Raw genomic sequence first — 18,443 nt, forward strand, 5'->3', positions numbered from 1 at the left:
ATGTGCATATAGCCGCTATATTGTACATGTCCAAAAACTACAGGCGTCCCTCGCTACGAAAGAACTACAGTCAGGCATCATCGCCAAACACCCTAACAGGTGTCAGTTGAGCACTTCGATTAATAAAAAATATATCATTATTAATATTCTCCAAAGTAATTTTATAACCAAAAAACTATCAAATGCTTAGCCAATTCTGGCTCAAAAAATACTCAATAAATAAATTATTTAAAGAAACAGTTTTAATGTCAGCTTAAAGTATTCAAGTTAGACAGCTTCGCCTGTAACTTCCACTCCCCAGTATGACTTGCAATTTATACGTTTTCTTCTCCAACTTTTTGTGGCTCCTATAAAGCCATTAGCAGCACTTTAAATTGCCTCGAAATTTGCGCTCTAAGCTTTAAGCCCGATTCGCAAAAGGCTGAGAGTTCGAAGGCTCACATGTCAGAGGCACCAAAGGCACAATGTGCTGATAGAGCCATTTACGCCGTCAGCACATAATGATGGAGTGGGAGGGGCTGGTGGAAATGGATGGGAAATGGAAAAGCCGTCGAGAAGGGGGGAGGGTGTGTGAGGTGGGCGGTGGGGGGATCTAGATGGAAGTCTGAAGGAGCAGCTGCAGCGGCTGCGCTTTTCTGACGGATTTCCCCGGCACATAGAAAACACACAGCATACAACGGTTGCCTTGGGCTTAGACAGACGAATACGTCCATGGAATAGATGCAGACGTGGCCAGGAGCCAGCCAGGAGCCAAGGATATCAGCTAGCAGCAGCTGTGTCCTGTGGCCCCATTGTGTGTGTGTGCGGCAAGGATATATGCCTGACGATGAAATTTAATGGGGTGCTTTGATGCGATTGGTTTTCATATAACGCAGGCGCTTAAAATCATCGAATCATTCAAAAGAAAACTGAGCTGACTGCTCCAGCTCTCGCACACTCACACACATGAGAGCAAAGCTTTTCCCAGCACACACACACACTTGTGCACTTGTAGAAAACGCAACGCTTGTGTATAAGAATTTTTTCTGCTGAGTGGAAATAAAAGAAATGTAGAAAAATACTAGAAAAAAGCCAGGAGCAAAAAAAAAGGAAAAAGAAAAAATATAAAATCTATGTGTGAGTGTGCCGGAGCATTTTCCTTGGCTCCACTCGGGCTTTATATAAAGAACGAAATGACGACGACAGCTTGGGAGGAAAATGTAGGGAGAGCAAAATGAATGGAAAGGCAGTCGGAGTTGGTCGGAGTTTTCGCCAATACGCACACAGACAGCTGCCACACAAACGTATACAGCTAGCTAGCTTTCGGGATGAAAAAAGCTTTTCTTTATTCTAGTTTTTTCCGCTTATTTATCCCTTCAGCTGCTATTTCTGGCCTTCCTTTGTCACAGCCATAAATTAGATATATACCGGGGTTATATTAGGTCTGGGTGTTGCTATTTTACATGTGAATTGGGTATAAAATTAAATTAAGTTGGGCGCCATATTTGTCCTCAAGTTGGCCATAAGTCCGCAAGGTATTCAACAAGTTCTCAGTGCATAAATTGTGGAAAACAATGCCAAACTGATACATTAACACTTTAAGCCACCGAAAACAGCCGCGGGGCAAATGTCTGGGGAAAATGCAAAACCCCCGAAAACTCGTGGCAGCCCCATGACAAATCGCTCTCTTTTAAGCCTGTGTCTGTGTGTGTGCGTTGTACGCTTGTGCGTTTGTGTGCGGAAAAACGCAGTCGAGCAGTAAAAACAACAAGAGCTCGCACACACACACTCGTATCGATTATTGTAGCATACTTACTGGCGTCATTCCATTTTATTTATTTTTGGTAGTTTGGTAACCAGACAAAGAAAATAATGAAAGTCATGCTTGGTTTACAGATTCCTTGAGCCTCTGTTTTTTTCTGCACAGCTTTGGCTTTGCCTCCTTTCTGCCCGTAATCACAATTTGTTTGTCTGTGCCTACACTTAATGTAGTCGAACTTGAGGCGATATGGAGCTGTGCCGTCTGGGAAAATCATTTTACAGCTGGCGGGCCAAAGTTTTCCCCAGTTGACAGGCGACTATTTAACACGCGTCATAGCATGAGTTTTATGCGCACTCACACACACCCAGCAAGTCGGGGAAAAATAAAAGAAAACCAGTGTCAAGGTTAACGACCAATTTTTTTTTTTTTTTTTTTTTTTTTTTTTTTAATATTTATTAAGTGAAGAATCCGTACATCATAATATTGTATCTTAACATCACAGTGTGGAGAAGTATTCTTATCAATTACCAAACACTATAAAATAAAATAAGTGGAGTAGGAACATAAATGAAGAGTTTTTACTGCTGCCCAATTGTCTTGGCAAAGCCTTGCCGTTTAAGTCTTCTTAGAGGTCGAGCGGGGATGAGACGTCTTGCAAGAAGACTGCTATGGCTCAGTAATCTGTCACTATATCGACTTGTATGTCTCCCAATTTGTGACTCAACTGTGTGAATATTGAGGTCTTTATGGAGTGTAGAGTTACGTACATACCAGGGGCAGTTGGTTATTTGTCGTAATGCGCGATTTTGCATCACCTGGATACGATTATAATTCGATTTGGCTGCAATTCCCCAAATCTGGATCCCGTATAACCATATCGGTACGATACAGTGCGCATACACAGCTCTTTTGCACCTCATCGAAAGAGTGCTCCTTCTATTCATGAGCCATCTCAGCTGTTGTGATCTGTGGCCACATTTTTTTACTGTGTTTTTTAGATGCGGCCCAAAGGTGAGCCGTTTATCCAGGGTGATACCTAGATATGTTGCTTGCAGGGGCTGATTCAGGGTAACTCCTTCTAGCCGAATTGGAGGGGTGTTTGGGATAAGCGTTTTTAACGTGAAGCACGGGTTTGTTGTTTTCAGTGGGTTTATTTTTAGGTTCCACCGTTTACACCAGGCTGCCAGAGCATTAATATATTCTTGTAGTCCGTTAGCTGCCTCTCTGCTGTCCCTAGAGTTATATACAACTGCGATGTCATCTGCATAGGTTGCAATAAGAGTCCTGTTCGGTGCTGCCATGTGTTCGAAACTCGGGCAAGGGATATCAGCAGTGTACAAGGAATACAGTAGCGGTCCGAGAACACTGCCCTGAGGGACTCCAGCTCTCATTGGGTATATAGAGGAGTAGCTATTTCTCACCGTGATTTTAAATTGTCTTTCTTCTAGATATGACTTTAAAATACAGAAGTAGGGCGCAGGTAGAAGGGTCTTTATCTTGCATAATAATCCAACGTGCCATACTTTGTCGAAGGCTTGTTGCATATCTATAAAGACGGCGTTGGAGTACTCGCAGTCGTCAAAAGCCTGTAGTATGTGTTTCACCAGTCTGTGGACCTGTTCAATAGTTCCGTGTCCCTTTCGAAATCCAAATTGATGATCCGGCAAGATATTGCCTTGTCTTATAATGTCGTTTATCCGATTGGCAATAAGTCTCTCCCATAATTTAGAAAGTGAGGGTAAGAGGCTTATAGGCCGATACGACTCAGGATCATCTTCCGGCTTTCCAGGCTTGTGGATCATCAAAATAGCAGCCATTTTCCACTGTCTTGGGAACACTTGGATCCTTAAAATAGCATTAAAGATTAGTGCTATATATATTATCGCTTTTATAGGTAAAACCTTTAGCGTGGCATGACAAATCCTGTCAATTCCTGGAGCTTTATGCTTCGGAAGTAATTTAATTATTTCAAGGATTTCTTCTATCCTTATTGGCTTAATAGGCCAAGACATCTGCAATGGCATTTGTAGGTACTGGTGAGTCTCTCTTATTTGTTCTGTCGTGGCGAAGTCGTAAGGAGTGAAGCGATCCTCTAGGTGGAAGCCGAATGCATTAGCCTGTTCCACTTCAGTTTTTGCAAATTCCCCACCTGGACAGCGTACGGGTACCCATCGAAGTGGTTGTCGTTTAAGGGCTTTTGTGCACTTCCACAGCGAATAGTTTGCATCAACGGTGTAGTCCATGGAGGATAATTTTTGCTCAAAGAAATCACTTCTGAGTTCCCTTAAGACGACTTTGAGTTGCTTTGCTGCTCGGTTCCACAAGATTCTGTCCCATGGATCCTGAGTTCGAATTGCTCTTCTTCGAAGGCGTCTCTTAGTTCTGATAAGTTCTCTGGCCTCTCTTGTTAGAACAATACCATAACTTCTGGGGCGTATCTCGGGCTCAGACGGCGTAGAAGCAGAAGCGGCTCTATGTATATTTTGCGTTAGACTGTCTACTGCGTTCTCGATGTCTTCCTTTGAGCTCAGAACCGTATTTAATTGGAGAGAGTTTTCCAGATGTTGTCTGAAAACAAGGAGATCAGTTCTGCTGTTTATTAACCGAGAGCATGGTCTAACATAGGCACCTTCTGTTTGTAGAGTAGCCACAAGGGCTACATGATCGGAGTCTAGATCCCAATTTTCAGAAATACTAGTTCTGTCTAAGTTTATCCCATGGTACACAGCAAAATCAATGCAGGTAGGTCTGTGACTGGGCACATGTGGGTATCTAGTTGGTGAACCTGTTGCAAGGATATAAGCCCCTCTGGCTGAAATGGCTTCTGCTAGTTCTCGACCTCTGGGTGAATTGTACGTGTCACCCCATAGCCAATGTCGGGCGTTCCAGTCCCCACCAACGAAATACCTTTGTCCACAAGAGACAAGTATGTCACTGAAGTGCCTTTCCTCAATTCTATTTCTTGGTGGACAGTAAATCGCGCTAAATTCCATATCTCCCAGCCCGGTGGAGACCTTGACTGAAGACATCTGAATAGTTCTCGTTTCAATAACTCTTTGCGGGAAATGACGAAGAGAACTTCTCACCAGTACTGCTGCTCCTCCCATTCCGTGATTATGGCTTGAAGGTTTGTATGCGGGATAAAAGCTGTATCCATATATCTTAACTGTGTTCCCTCTGTTGAGTCTGATCTCGTTTAGGAGAAGAATGTCAATGCCGTTGTTGTGTGCGAAGAGCTCTACTTCTCTGGCTTTACCTGAAATACCATTTACATTCCAGATAAGAATCTTCAGAGGGTTCATTGCGATGGTAAAGCGTTACTATGGAGTTGGGGAGCCGATGTATCCCCAGTCCGTTGCTTCAGCATATTGGCCATTTCAAAAACAATATTTTCCAGCCTTTCGAGTCGTTGACTATTCAACTTGTTTTGTTGTTGTTGCTCCTGTTGCTGCTGCTGTAGCCACGATAGGAATTGCTGCTGTTGTTGCTGTTGAAGCTGTTGCTGCCACTTCATAAATTGTTTCTGTTGCTGTGCCAATATTGATTGAACGTCAAGCGGGTGTTGCTGCTTAATATTAGTTCCCTTTAATTGTACATTATGTAGACGAGGCTGGGCTGTTGTATTGCCATTTCTTGCAATATCTGCGTAGGACAAGCTCCCAGTATGATCTTTGGGAGTGCTAGCTATTGCATGCTGCTGTTTTTGCTGGGGTTGTTGTTGGTTTGTTGCACTTTTATCAAACTTGGCTTGCTTAGGTTGTTGCTTCTTTACAGTGCCCATTGATCGTCGAAGATACTCCTGGTAAAACTGGCAACCCTTGTAACTTGCCGTGTGATTTCCTCCACAGTGTATACAGATAGGCTGTTGATCATTGGGAAGTACGCATAGCTTGGTTAAGTGATTTTCACCACATCGAGCACAGTTGGGATGACGACGACAGTATTTAGCTGTGTGGCCGAATTCCTGACAACGTATGCATTGTGCAATTTCAGATGATTTACGCATTCTTTCTATCCGCACTTTCTGTCGGCATATTGTGTTAATATCGTATATGTCATTAATTTTTGCACAGGTCTTTATATTAATGAAGAATATATTAAGTTTTTCTTCTCTATTTCTCCTGGATCTTGGGTTGTGTACTTGTAGAACATCAAAGCCATATGTTTTAAAGTTGTCGATAATTTCGTAGTTTAGGGTGCTATGGTGGAGTCCCTTAACAACTATTCTGTGAGGCTTCTCTTCCTTCATTTGGTACGTATGGAATTCAATTCCCGAATTATCAAAAAGATTAACAATAGCTCTGTAAGTATCAGAGTCTTTGGGTAATATTCTCACTGTTTCCCCTTGATTGACTTTAACTGTTAAATTATCTAGGCTAGTGACCTCCGTAATGAGCTCATAGAGATCATTAAGATTGGTAAGGCTCAGTACTATTTGCGGTGGTTTTGATTGTTTATAAGAATTCTGCTTATCAGTATACTGTTGTGGGCTATTGGATGTCACATTTGGTACACAGTCATCATTAGGAATATTCGGAGCAGCCGATGCACACGAGGTGGATGCGACATCATGACAAACTTGTGGAGTTTCTATGCCATCACTGGTTTCGTCCAATTCCATGTCTAGCATGGCAAACCTATTGTTTGAGTTTGAATTACTATTTATGGCTGGATATGGCTCCAGCTTCGCGTCTCTGACAGCTCGTTTAGAGCTATGGTTGGGTGTTAAATTGGTCTTCCTCTTCCTCTCTTTCGTCAGAAGTTTTTGCGCATCAGACAATCTAGTAGCAGCTTTTTCTCTGGAGCTCGGCCTACTGATTGCTGCAGTTGTTGTAGATGTAGTATTGCAAGTTGCACTTGTAAATGTTATCGTCGTAGTTATTGTGCTTAGGTTAACAGATTCAGTGCATGAAGAGCGTTGATTCAATAATTCCATCCTGATATCCAGTGGAGACTTACCAGCTACTTGCCGCATTTCTTCATAATCAATCGGCTTATTTCTAAGCTGAGAGTTAGAAGTTTCGTTGTTCGTATCCATTTTACAGTTACTAATCCGGTCTATTTATTTTTTTTTTTTTTTCTAATAAGTACGTTGCTTGTTGCCTCCCTTGTGCGGCTGCCACGTGGTGAGGGGCCCAATGGGCAGAGAATGCAAATTTTTTGCACCTTATCCACCGTTCTTTGTTGATGTTCACATGCCGACTCTGCAAGGCAGAGTCCAAATGTTAGAATGCGTGCTGTTTTGCACAGCTACGAATGCAGGTTTGCGAATTAAATTTAAAGTGAAATTCACAGACAAAAACTATAAACAACCGCTCAGTGTGACCAGCTCTCAGCATGGAATTTATTTTGCTTGAATAAATTTTACGATAATGAGGAAATTGTCGTTGTCGTTTTGGGTATTTTTAATGGCCGTAATGTCGACGCAGCTAGCTCCCTCTCTTCCTCTATGTGTCAGTGCTGGTTACCATGGCGTATGAACATTTTTAAATTTCCGAAATTAACCAGTTGATCTTTAAGTTACATTTCTCGGGGAAATGTAGTTTCCCTCTTCTTCTTGGGCTTATCAGAAATGCCGCAAACGTTTTTCAATTTCCGGCCGGCATAGTTTAACCACTCAACGGTGGTGGCTTTCGCAGCGAAAGGACCTCGTCCTGAGCTCTGTACTTCTGCGATCCAGGACTCCACAGGACTCGGGCCAACGCCAACTCCATTTTACGTAACATTAATTCTGTGATTTATTAGGGTCACGTGACCGTCAAACGGACGACTGAAATTGCACGAGTCACGAGTCAGCCAGACGACCACAAAATGCCCATTGCCACACGGCGAAAAAATGCATAACAATATCGTTATTGTCTTTGGATAGTAAGCTTGACATCTCTGTACTAGCTTGTTAGATCTTTCATTATTATTGCAGTCGTAAAGTATTAAAAGAACTGCAAACAGAAATCAATTTGTAAGTGTAGGCGAACATTTCTAAGTATCTTACCCTTAAAATCCATTTCTTCTTTTCTCTCTCTGCACTTACATATTATATCCTTACCCACATGTAGAGCTCATCAAAGTCTTTCAATTCAAATCAGTCGTGCAAAAATTGCCTTCGAAATCCGCAACGAAATTCTTTGTTCGGCCCGTGGAAATTGCGGGCAGGTAAACAAGTTTCTCCACCTTCGACTGCCTGTTCTGTTGCCTGGTTAGGTGTCATAAAGTGCATTCACATGAATGCGATAAAGTTTATTGTCAGTTGGGCTGGTGGTTTTTTTTTTTTTTTTTTTGAGGAGAGGCCAAGGGGAGTGTGAAGTCCAGAGATTGAGGGGCCAGATGCTCAAAGGAACAACAAGAAAAATTAATACCAAAACATTTGCTGGTCTGTATAGTATGTCTGGATGTCTTGGGTCGTTGTCCGTCCGTCCGCGTGTCCGTATGTCTGTCCGTATGGGAGATCGCACACGCCTACGCAAACATGTCGCAACTGTCATTTCAGCTTAAGTTGGTCCATTGTACGTTTATATTAGTCGCGGGCCGGATAAAAAAAAAACAGAATACGAAAAAAATAAAATAAAAAGGCCAATGAGAAGAGCTTGTGTGTGGGCAGGCTAAAGGGGAAAAGAGGCGGGAGCCAGAAGAGTTACGAGCGGACCGATCCAGACTTTCAAATTCGCTTCAAGTGTAAAGCGATATGCGGATCCCAAAGGATGTCGCCAAAACTGATGACACAGGACTGAAGGAACCGAGTTCCATAGCTTAAGTTACAAGTCATGTTCGAGGTGTGGCTCTGGATTTTTATTGAAAAACGGGCGAAACGCTTTAAGGCCTTGCTCTCCGAAGCCCCAACTAAAACCACTTAGTGTGCTTTAATGCATTAGAACTGGCTTCATGCTCCATACACACATATATACGGAATATTCCCCCTTTTTGGCAGCCATTATTTTCATAACTATGCGCGAAAAGCTTTTTCATTTAAATTAAAACAAAAGCAAACAACAAAATTCCTATGCGAAAAAAAAGAACTGGAAAATGCTCTGAAAACGGCAGCGGAAAATGCCAACAAAACTGCAAAAACAGTGCAACAAAATAGATAACTGCTCTGTTGTTTTTTTGCTCTGTGCTCGTAAAGCAGCTGCAGCAGCGCCACCTTCCGGCCATCGTGGCAAGCTGCACAAAAAAAAATGGAAAAATTCATTCGGTGCATGTGAATAATTACACAAAAAGCCAAGAAAAAAGAGTGAGGGGAAAAACCAAATGAAAGATTGCAGAGATGAAATGCCAATGCAATTTGGGTTAACAACATTTTTCTGTTTTTTTTTTCCTTAGCAGTCTGGCTTTAATTTTACAAATACAATTGAAATAAATGAATGGAAAGCCAATACAAGCTCTTTAAGAAACTGTTTCTATCTCTATGTTCGCTTTAACACATTTCTTAACACTGGATTATAAATTGCCGACGGCAATGCAAAAATATGATGAGCGATGAAGAGCAATACTGAGACAGATAGAATACCTGTTTTCCCAACTTGTTTTCCAGTTCTTAGGGCCACCCCAAAAGGGTTTCCCACAGCCTATGCAAATTTCATATTCCGCCATAATTTCCAACCATTACTCTGCCAGGCGAAAAGAAGAAACTTGCTCACCTGCCTCAAGAATTGTCTAAATGAATCCATCAGATAGACCTTTAATAAGAGAGACACGCCCCTCGAACCACCCCCCTTTTTTTGGCCGCCACACATTTCGCCCCCTTCGTTTTTCCTACCCATTTTTGCAACTTTTTCCCCTTCGTTCATTTGGCGCGTTCAACCAATTGGAAAATTTACACGTGCAAAATGTTGAAAAATTGTTGCGGTTTATGTATTTTATTTTAAATTTTTTCCAGCCACCGCTGCAGTTGCTCGAAATTGCTGGGCATAAAAATTGAGAAAAGCCAGCGTAAATTTCCACACGGCAACAATTTCATTTTAAAGCTTCAAGTGACACCATATACACAAATGTACAGATACACAAATATATACCTATATTTTTTTTATGTTATTTAAATGTGTTCACATTGTTGTTGCTGCTGTGGCTTTTTGTAATATTTTTAATTTCGCCCAGGCAGCGACATAAATCATTTTGTCGCGCATTGCAAAAATTCCAAAAGAGCAAAGCGAAAAAATTACAACAATTTTTAAATTAGCTCGCATGGGAAATGCCTGAGTGCGGAGGGGGTGGTGGAGGGGCGCCGAGTTGAGTGGGTGGTGCGGGGTTTGAGCGGAATTAAATTTTCATATGAAAAACTCACAGATAACAACAACAACAAGGGGCTGGGGATGGGTAACAAAGCCAAATAGTAGAAAATTGGAAAGATGAAGTTGCCTCAGATAGCAGGACAAAGGGAGGGGTGGTGGTGGCTGGGGTAGGGGGGCTTCGAAAGGGGGGCTGCTGACGAAAAAAGCAATTTTCAATTTTTCTACACAAAAATGCCAAACATGCTGGGGCTGAGAAAAGCGAAAGAGTGAGCCAGAGGGTCGGCGAGGGGGCCGAAGGGAGCTTGTGCTAAAAACTTTGACGACAGCCAAGTTGGTTGAAAAGGGGGCGGCGGGTGGCAGGGGCGGGGCAGCGTTGGCGTTTGCGCCTTGCAGTCGCTGGCAAGTGATAAATCATTTCAACTGTCACTTTCGAAACACAATTTTATCTAAACACAGACACACAGAAAGCGACCCGCACACAGACGAAAGGCGACAGACACAAGTGCACTGAGAACAAATGCTTGATAGTGTTTTCAAACACGTTAACTATTCGATTTTAATGTGGTATCAAAACCATGTGGCTTTAAATCAATTACTTTATTCAGATACTACATTCTCTTAATGATTTATTAAATCGAACGAAGATTATTCAAAGTTAAACAATGAAAATAAAAAATATAAATAGTTTCACTTTTAGGAATATTAAATGATTTATTTAATCAAAAACCGAAGCATACACATTAAATAATTTAGCTCACTTTTTCTCACTGCTCTGAACGAATTTGAAGCGACTTTGGCATTGGGGTGAAGTGAACTCTATGGAAAATGGAAAATTCGTTTCGTTGCGTCTGTTGTTTTTCTTTTTTCGGCTGTTGTCGGGTGTGAGGGGGGGGGGGGGCATACTTTTGGCTGATGGTGGGGGTATAACGGGTGTTAGTTATAATGTGTGCCAGTGTGTGTGAGAAGTGCATGGGTGATAAGGCAAATGCATTTCGTTGCTCTGAGGCATCTAATCAATGCCTAAGCGCCATTTATCAGGCCCATGGGCACTTCACAAAGTTTTGGGGAAACTCGGGGAAAAGCGGGGAAAATTCAGGCGCTGAAAGTGGGGAGAAAGAATACACTTAGCTAGAGGCTGAAAAGCAAATGGGGTCGCCACCGAAATAGTGCCACTAAAAATAGAAAATCGTTCGATGCGTTTCACCGACAAAAGACCGAAAAGAATATCAAGCAAAGCAACAAAGGAAATTAAAAATAAATATATAAAATCAGGAATATAAAAAAAGTCGCGTCTTACTTAAGGCAATTTAAAATTCAACTAAAAGAAACCGATATGTTCAAAGATCAAAAAAGAACAAACCAAAAAATAGGTTACTAAAAATACAACAAAATTCGCACAAGAGCACCATAATTAACAAAACCAAATTTAATTTGAAAAACATTTTGAAACATTAAGGTGGCAAAACATGCGAAAATAAAATAGAACAACCGCAAGCCGAGCGAGATAATTTAAAATACATTTTTGAAGCAAATTGAACAACACAAAAAGCTAGAATAATTTAAAATACATTTTGAGACAAGCGAACCATAAATGTTTTAGCACATTCTCAGAATCTAGAGTTGTGACATTTAAAAGCCCCATAAACAAAGGAATCTGAAAAAGCATTTTGGTTTAAAATAACATATATTTTGTGGCATTTTCAAGCTTTTTGTTTTTTGCTTGTGGCCAGTTAAAGCGAAGCGAATTAGCTTTGTTGGCCTTATTGATTTTGCATTGCATAAGGCAATAGACGTGAAGAAGAAGAGCTGAGGGACTCAAAAATCGAATTAGTCAAGTCACAAAAATCGAAAATAATTAACTTGGCAGAAGGCAAAAAAAAAAAAACAAAAACGCTCAATTCGCCGCAGTTTTATGTCTTCACTAGCTTCGTCTCGCTTTGGCGCACCAAGAGAGATCAGAGCCGCTGCGAGGCGGGGAAATATACGCGGCCATCGAAGAGCGAAAGAGAGAGGGAGAATCTGCGGATGCACGAGTGTTTGTGCTTGTGTTTCTTTTCCATGTGTGTTTGTGTTTGGGAGAGCAAAAATCAGCAGACTGTTTGGCTCTGTCTCTTTGTGTTGTTGTTATTGTTGTGACTTTGTTTTGTTTTGCTGCGGCTTTTTTATTTTATTTCCTTACAATAAAAACGACAATAAAATTTTTTAGTGCAAAGATTTATGTGCGAACAATTTTTTTTGGCCACTCATTTCACCTATGTTGTTGGTCTTGTTGGCACCAAAAATCTCTATTAATTTTGATATTGATTTCGGTTGAGTGCATAGAAACAACACGTTGTCAGGTCAATTTTTGTTAGCTGAAAAATGTTAGGTAACTATTTGGGCTAACAATTTAATAACACAAGAATAATAACATTTTAAAAATCTCTAATTATTTGAGCCATATAAAAAGCATCAGAATAACGAATATTTATGCAAAAATCGCGCAGAAAAACAGTTAAAATAGTTTAAAATTTTAAATTTAAATTTATTATCACGCAAAAACATTTCGAATTGATGACCAATTAAAGAGATATTTTTCCAATGTTTGTTATTTTTGCCGATTTTATTTTCGGCCATATTACGTTACATATTAATTGGACAGGTGCAGTTTCACTGGCAATTTAATATTCCATTTAAGTTTGAAAAAAACAATAGACACTTGCATTCGCTCTGGCCAAAAGGGGCGTGGCATTCGGGGGGTGGCTCTTCGAGGGCGGGTAAATGTAAGGCTGGGCATCAGGACCACCCCATAAACACCCCACAAAAGCGTTCATAAAACGTGCCCATTTACTACCAAGAAAATTGCCCATTAAGAAGAAAACGAAGCGTAGTCTGCCCCCCTGACTTTTCCCCCTCCGCTCTTCTGTCCAGAATAGAAGGAAGGTAAAAGGAAAAAAATGGAAAATTTAAATAAAGGTGCGTTGCTGCTTGTCTGCCCGCGTCGTTGAGCTCAAGAAAGTGCTTAAAAAAATAATAGAAATTGCCCGGGAGATTGGCCGAGGGTTGCTATTGTTGTTGTACGACGCGGCACGCCCCCTCACTTCATTTTTTTTCCAACCGCCTTCATTGTGCTTTAAAGCCAATAAACCAAATTATTATTAGCGCCATTTTCCCCGCTCATTTCCTTGCACTACGTATTTCATTTAAAGTTTTATCAGCTTAAAGTGTCCATTGAGGTTCTTATGTTTATACATTTTGTGGCCCGTTTTCCTTGAGGGTTTCTTTTCATTCGGAGATTACTGGAGGAATTTCAGGTGCGGGGGCCAAGGCACCTGTCATTCTCCGAATTTTTGACGAAAACCCAGAGACAACTATCTCTGAGCCTTCAGCAGATATCATAAGATATATGCGTTGGCTTAACATATTCAGTGTGCTGTCAATATCGGTTGAAAAGCATTAAGTTGACAAGTGTTGCGAATTGTGTCAGTCAGTCGGTGGCTTAGAGTGGCTCAAGATCTTAATACTGCTGCGGATGCCTTAACTGGAAATGAGTTTCAGTTCGTTTGCCGAAAGGCTTAGGAACGCGGAAAATTGAATTAATAATTATACGTGGTTTTCCCGCTGTGATAACTAAGTAGTGGAGCGATAATTTACAGAGGGTCTTATGGTCAGGCAATTTATACTTCGTATTTTAATAGAGTTTAGTTAGGTTTACACAAAATAATGTTGCTAGTTTAATGGACTTGTGTTGCAAAGCTTATAACTACAAATGAATTGTGGGCTTAGTAACAGATTTTTAACTTATTTGCTTGTATATTCACTTGCTCATTATTTTCACTTGCGCATTTTGATACATATATAGTTATTGATAGATTTCTAACGATCGGCTTTTCTATCTTTTGCAGGACGATGGTGTCGAAGAGAATGGTCCTCACCTGCCGATGCTCGCAATGCAGACGCTTCCCGGCGATTGTATTCCTCAGTCTTCCTCGGTAGTCCTGGTAAGTAATCTGTCCACCACTAGTTACCCAACTCCATGCCACAGCTATCTGTCTGGGGAACTATCAGTTGATAGTGCGGCTTATCAGCGGACTTGAGCTATCATCACGAGACCAACTGACGTCAACGTTTCCATTAGATTTCAGTAATTTACAACATCCACATTTTTCTGCTTTTTTTCTGCCCAGCCCCTCGTTTCCTCGTGCTGGTTTTTTGCTGGCTAGTTGGTTGGTTAGTTTTCTTTTAATTTCTGCTGGGCCATCGATGAGGCTGCTTCTGATGCTGCAAAGGCAACAGCGAGAGATCAAGCGGCTCAGATTGTGCCAGAGAGTTAACGTTAATGGCAAAATACTAACAATGGCTGCTGCCGAGAGTAGGTAATTTCTATAATGATATACGAACTGGCATCGCCCAACGGGCAAAGGCTCCTCCGCAGTGGAGTTTCAGTCGGAGTTTCAATCCAACACGGAGAGAAAAGGATCTAGATGAAATCATTAAATGCAACTCTAGTTGTAAAAATGATCCATTAAATGTAATGGATTTATATGCCATCTCTCATTACAATAGGATTATTTTAAGCACCTTACATAAAACAGAAAGGCCTTATTTTAAAGACATTTCTCCCAGTGATCCCGTTTTTGAGAGTGCGCCTGATCGGCGGCCATGGATCAGATCAGACGTCCCGCCTGCGGCCCAAGTATCTTGAGTTTCTTAGTCTCAGTCCCGGCCAGACTTTCAGACTTTCGGCCTGGCCAATGCCAATGAAACGGCCATCAAAATGGCATCGACATGGCTCTGGCGAACGCCTTCGATTGTCTTCTGAATGGTCTGCGGAGTGGTTAGAGGTGCAGGTCCCAGAGGTGCCTCTTTATGGATCCATAGATCCAAAGAGTCCGGCCAAAATGCGTGCCAATTACATGCGGCCGCAGCTTTCTTCTAATAGCAAATGCTGTAATCAAAATTCCATAACATGCCCAAAAGCCAACCTGCTCGTTGCTGGCTGGCAATTCGTTAAAGTCAATTTGCAAATCATTTTTCCATTGAAACTCAATCTACGAACTACGTGAAAATACCGAAAGGCAAGACCCGGGGCCTTCATACTCCTGCCGCCACAGCCTCTTTTTCATCCTCTTGCCGCATCGATAATAATGATTTTCTTTGAAATGCATACTCGAGAGCTCAGCCAGGCTTAAAAGAGGGCCCAGAGCCTCTGACAGACAACTTTGTGTGCTCCACCTTTTGCCCCGTTCCGCCCCCTTCCTCGCCTTTTCCCCTTTCCCCAGCCCCAACCCTTTTTCGATGGCTTCGAAACGTGGTGTAATAATACTAAATTGTTGCTGATTATCCTTTTGGCGGTTTGCCTTTGGACATGTTCTGCAGCCTCGGTCTTCTCGGCTTCTCTCTCTTTTGCATACGCTTCGCCTGAAAATGGCGTCACAGTCACTGCACATGCAACCCAAAAAGCAAAAAATAATTCAAAAAAAAAAAAAGAATTAAAGCAGACTCCACTCGAGCCACATCTCTTGTTCGGAGGCCCAAGGTTCTCGGGTCCGGAGGAGCCCTGCTCTGCATCTCTATTTTAGCTGCAGCCGATTTTGAAAGAAATCAAGCAAAAATCAAAGCCCGAGCCGCCGCAGTCTCTTCAGGTCTGGAGTATTATGGAGTGCGGAGCATGGACTCCGACTCCGCTGAAGAGGAGGCCCCAGAAAGTGAACAGAAAGCCCACTTCAATAGTCACATAAATAGACTGTGAGTCGCGCTCGAGAGTCTCGCGCAGCTCGGCTCTGCCCAAATGGAAAATCGTGTGCCTGGGTTCCTACACTTCAAAAATATGTTACCAAAAGCAATGGGAGTAAAGCAACTTGGTTGGATTGATCCCAAAATTAATCAATAAAACCAATAAAACAAAAGTGTCGCCCATCTTGGGGTCTTTATAGCCTCGCCTTAAAGGGACCTGCGTTGTAAGCTTTTTTGGTACACAAATATGTGGTTTTTTGGGTGTAGCCCCTATTTGCAAACAAAAAGATTCCAGTGTACACCGACTTCTACTTCTATTTGTGGCTCTGCAATTTTTGAGGTTTTCTTCGTTTTGGGTGCTTCATTTTTATGCTTCACTTGGCCGCTTTGGCTTTGTCGGCACTTGAGCTGCTCTTTCAGCCAGCTCTTTCTGCTCTTCGGAAAGTCGGCTAAAACTAGGAAAAAAAAACGCAAAACAAAAACAAAAAGGGGCAAAGCGTTTTCCAGCCATCGTTCGCGGAAAGCTTTTTGTGCGGCCAGCATTTTGGTAATTACCGTTAAATGACCCAAGTCCGAGGCATAGAGACAAAGTCTCTCGCAACTGTCAGCTGTCAGGTGGCAAGTGGAAAACAAGAACCATCCCAGAGACAAGCTACAACGGACAACCGAGCGCGTAGAGACGAACAACTTTGCGTTCAGCCGCCAAGTTGTCGCAGTCCTTGACAATTGTCAACTGCTTAAAGCCTCAAGGCTGATTCGCTGTCTGCAAATTAATTGCGCCCAAAAGCCGAGGAGACGAAAGAAGCTCATGGAACACCAGAGACCAGAAGAAGGGGAGCAGCGATCTTGGCCCGGCCGAAAGGCAAACAAATTTTGCATACCAAATGCCAGGCAGAGCAGTGTGCAAAGTTTTGTTTTCGTTTTGTTTTCCTCTCCGGCAACTGAAAAGCTGCACTTTGCATTTTAACCAGAACTTTGGCTGCGAAATCAATTAACAAACAATAAACGTTTGTTGGCCAGGCCAGACACGTATTTTATTTAAGTATCTAGAATATTAAAATGGGATCAGACACGACACAACTTCGTATGGTGGCCAACAGAGGGGGGCAAAAACACAGTACAGAACAGAACTGAAAAAAAATTGAAGCAATGCGTTGCTGACATTCATTGAAACGTTTTCGGAATATCTGAACGATTCCCAGCCGCCTTTGCTTTCTTTCTGCTGCAGTGCTGATAAATTCCCGAGACTTTTCGTTTTCGAACTGCAATGTTAAGCACTGGGGCTTAAACCCAAAAAGCCAAGCCGAAAAGCTGCACAGAAAAAAAGTAAGCTTTAAAGTTAAGATACATTTACGAATAAATGGCGCCCAGCGATGGATATCTAATATCATTACTTATACGATATGCTCTGTGAGAATCAGGTGACTATCAAATGCTTAAAATACAGTGGCGAGGTACTAAGTAGTGTCAAACTGATGGCTGATTCTTGTGTGCTATTATTTCTTTCGGTGTGCCATCAACTGCAGCGAGTGCCACCCAGCAATCGTCGACAGTCACCGCATCAACTTAAGACGATTATTTATGAACTGCTCGGGGGGTTGGGGATCCTACTCAGGAATCGAACTGAGACTAAGGCTGAGACCGAGACCGAGACTGGAACCTGGGAAGTTGGGAAGTTGGCCTGGTGATGGCCGTTCCAGGACACTGACATCCAGCGAGTAGAGAGAGAAGGAGCTGGCCCAAAGGAAAGAGACGGGCAACGACAACAAACCCGACACCGACACTCTGTACAATGTACCAATGCGTGTTCGATGACTTAAATGACAAGAAGAACGCGTTCATTGCGAGATGCCAAGGCTGCAATTGAGCTGGCCAACCTCAAAAGCCGAGTTCACAAAATACTCTCAGCCATGTCATTACAAACTGACTAAATGACTTCGAAAAGATGGGATGAAGACGAAAGAAATCTGAAATACTTACGTATTGCGATTACTTTTTGAGTTATTTTTGTTAGCGATATTAAGACCAACAATTTGATGGTTAAAAGATTATATATTTAACTGGTCCCAATACTGTATTAAGTTTAGCCGGCTCATGCAAAATTATCTCACAGATTGAATATTTTGTTTATGGATACCTTAGCTCGCGAAACGAGATTTGCATAATGCCCCCAGCGAAATCATAAAATGCTTCGAAAACAAAACACCATTCGCCTAACAAAAAAAAAATGATTTGCGTGCGAAAAAGCCAAAAATAAAACTGAGAAACAAAATTATTGGCGAGCTCGAAAAAAGAGGTAATAAAATAAAATGTTGAAACCGAAACGGGCTTCATCTTTTGTTTTCTTTGGGGCTGCATTTGATGTGCTCCAAATATTTTGGACTCACACTTGGTGCTGATTCCACAGGCTTCACATAGTTTTGATTGATTGCCACCCCTTCTGTTCCCTTCTGCGTGTGAATATATATTTCATATTTTATAGCCAGTGAAATCCGACATAAAAAAACAAAGATTTGCGGTCAGAAGTCTGCACGAAATTTTTCAATTTTTTTTTGTGCTGTTGTTGGACTTGAAATCTTGTGTTTGGGTTATGAGAAGATTTATTGTAGTCAAGTTTCCGAGATATTTGGGTCTCGGGCAGGTTAATGTGGCACCCCCGAAAAAAATGTTGAACAAATAATTAACTAATTTTTGCATTTTATCTCTACTTGCAGACAACTTCGGAACGAGTGCAAGCGGTAAGCTTTCTCCTTATAATTGTA

The 18,443-nt window shown here is 41.8% G+C and overlaps 1 protein-coding gene across 2 annotated transcripts in view; it reads left to right on the plus strand.

The window, feature by feature from the left end:
• LOC6728636 (homeobox protein homothorax) overlaps positions 1–18,443 on the plus strand; it is a 107,603-nt gene that overhangs the window by 70,928 nt on the left and 18,232 nt on the right. For both annotated transcript variants that reach the window (XM_002103941.4, XM_016177034.3), the window contains exons 9-10: positions 13,851–13,946; positions 18,396–18,419. In XM_002103941.4, the coding sequence (XP_002103977.1) occupies positions 13,851–13,946; positions 18,396–18,419 (120 nt within the window). The remainder of the gene's footprint in view (positions 1–13,850; positions 13,947–18,395; positions 18,420–18,443) is intronic.

The sequence above is a fragment of the Drosophila simulans genome, chromosome 3R (genome assembly GCF_016746395.2).
Source record: "Drosophila simulans strain w501 chromosome 3R, Prin_Dsim_3.1, whole genome shotgun sequence".
Taxonomy (NCBI): domain Eukaryota; kingdom Metazoa; phylum Arthropoda; class Insecta; order Diptera; family Drosophilidae; genus Drosophila; species Drosophila simulans.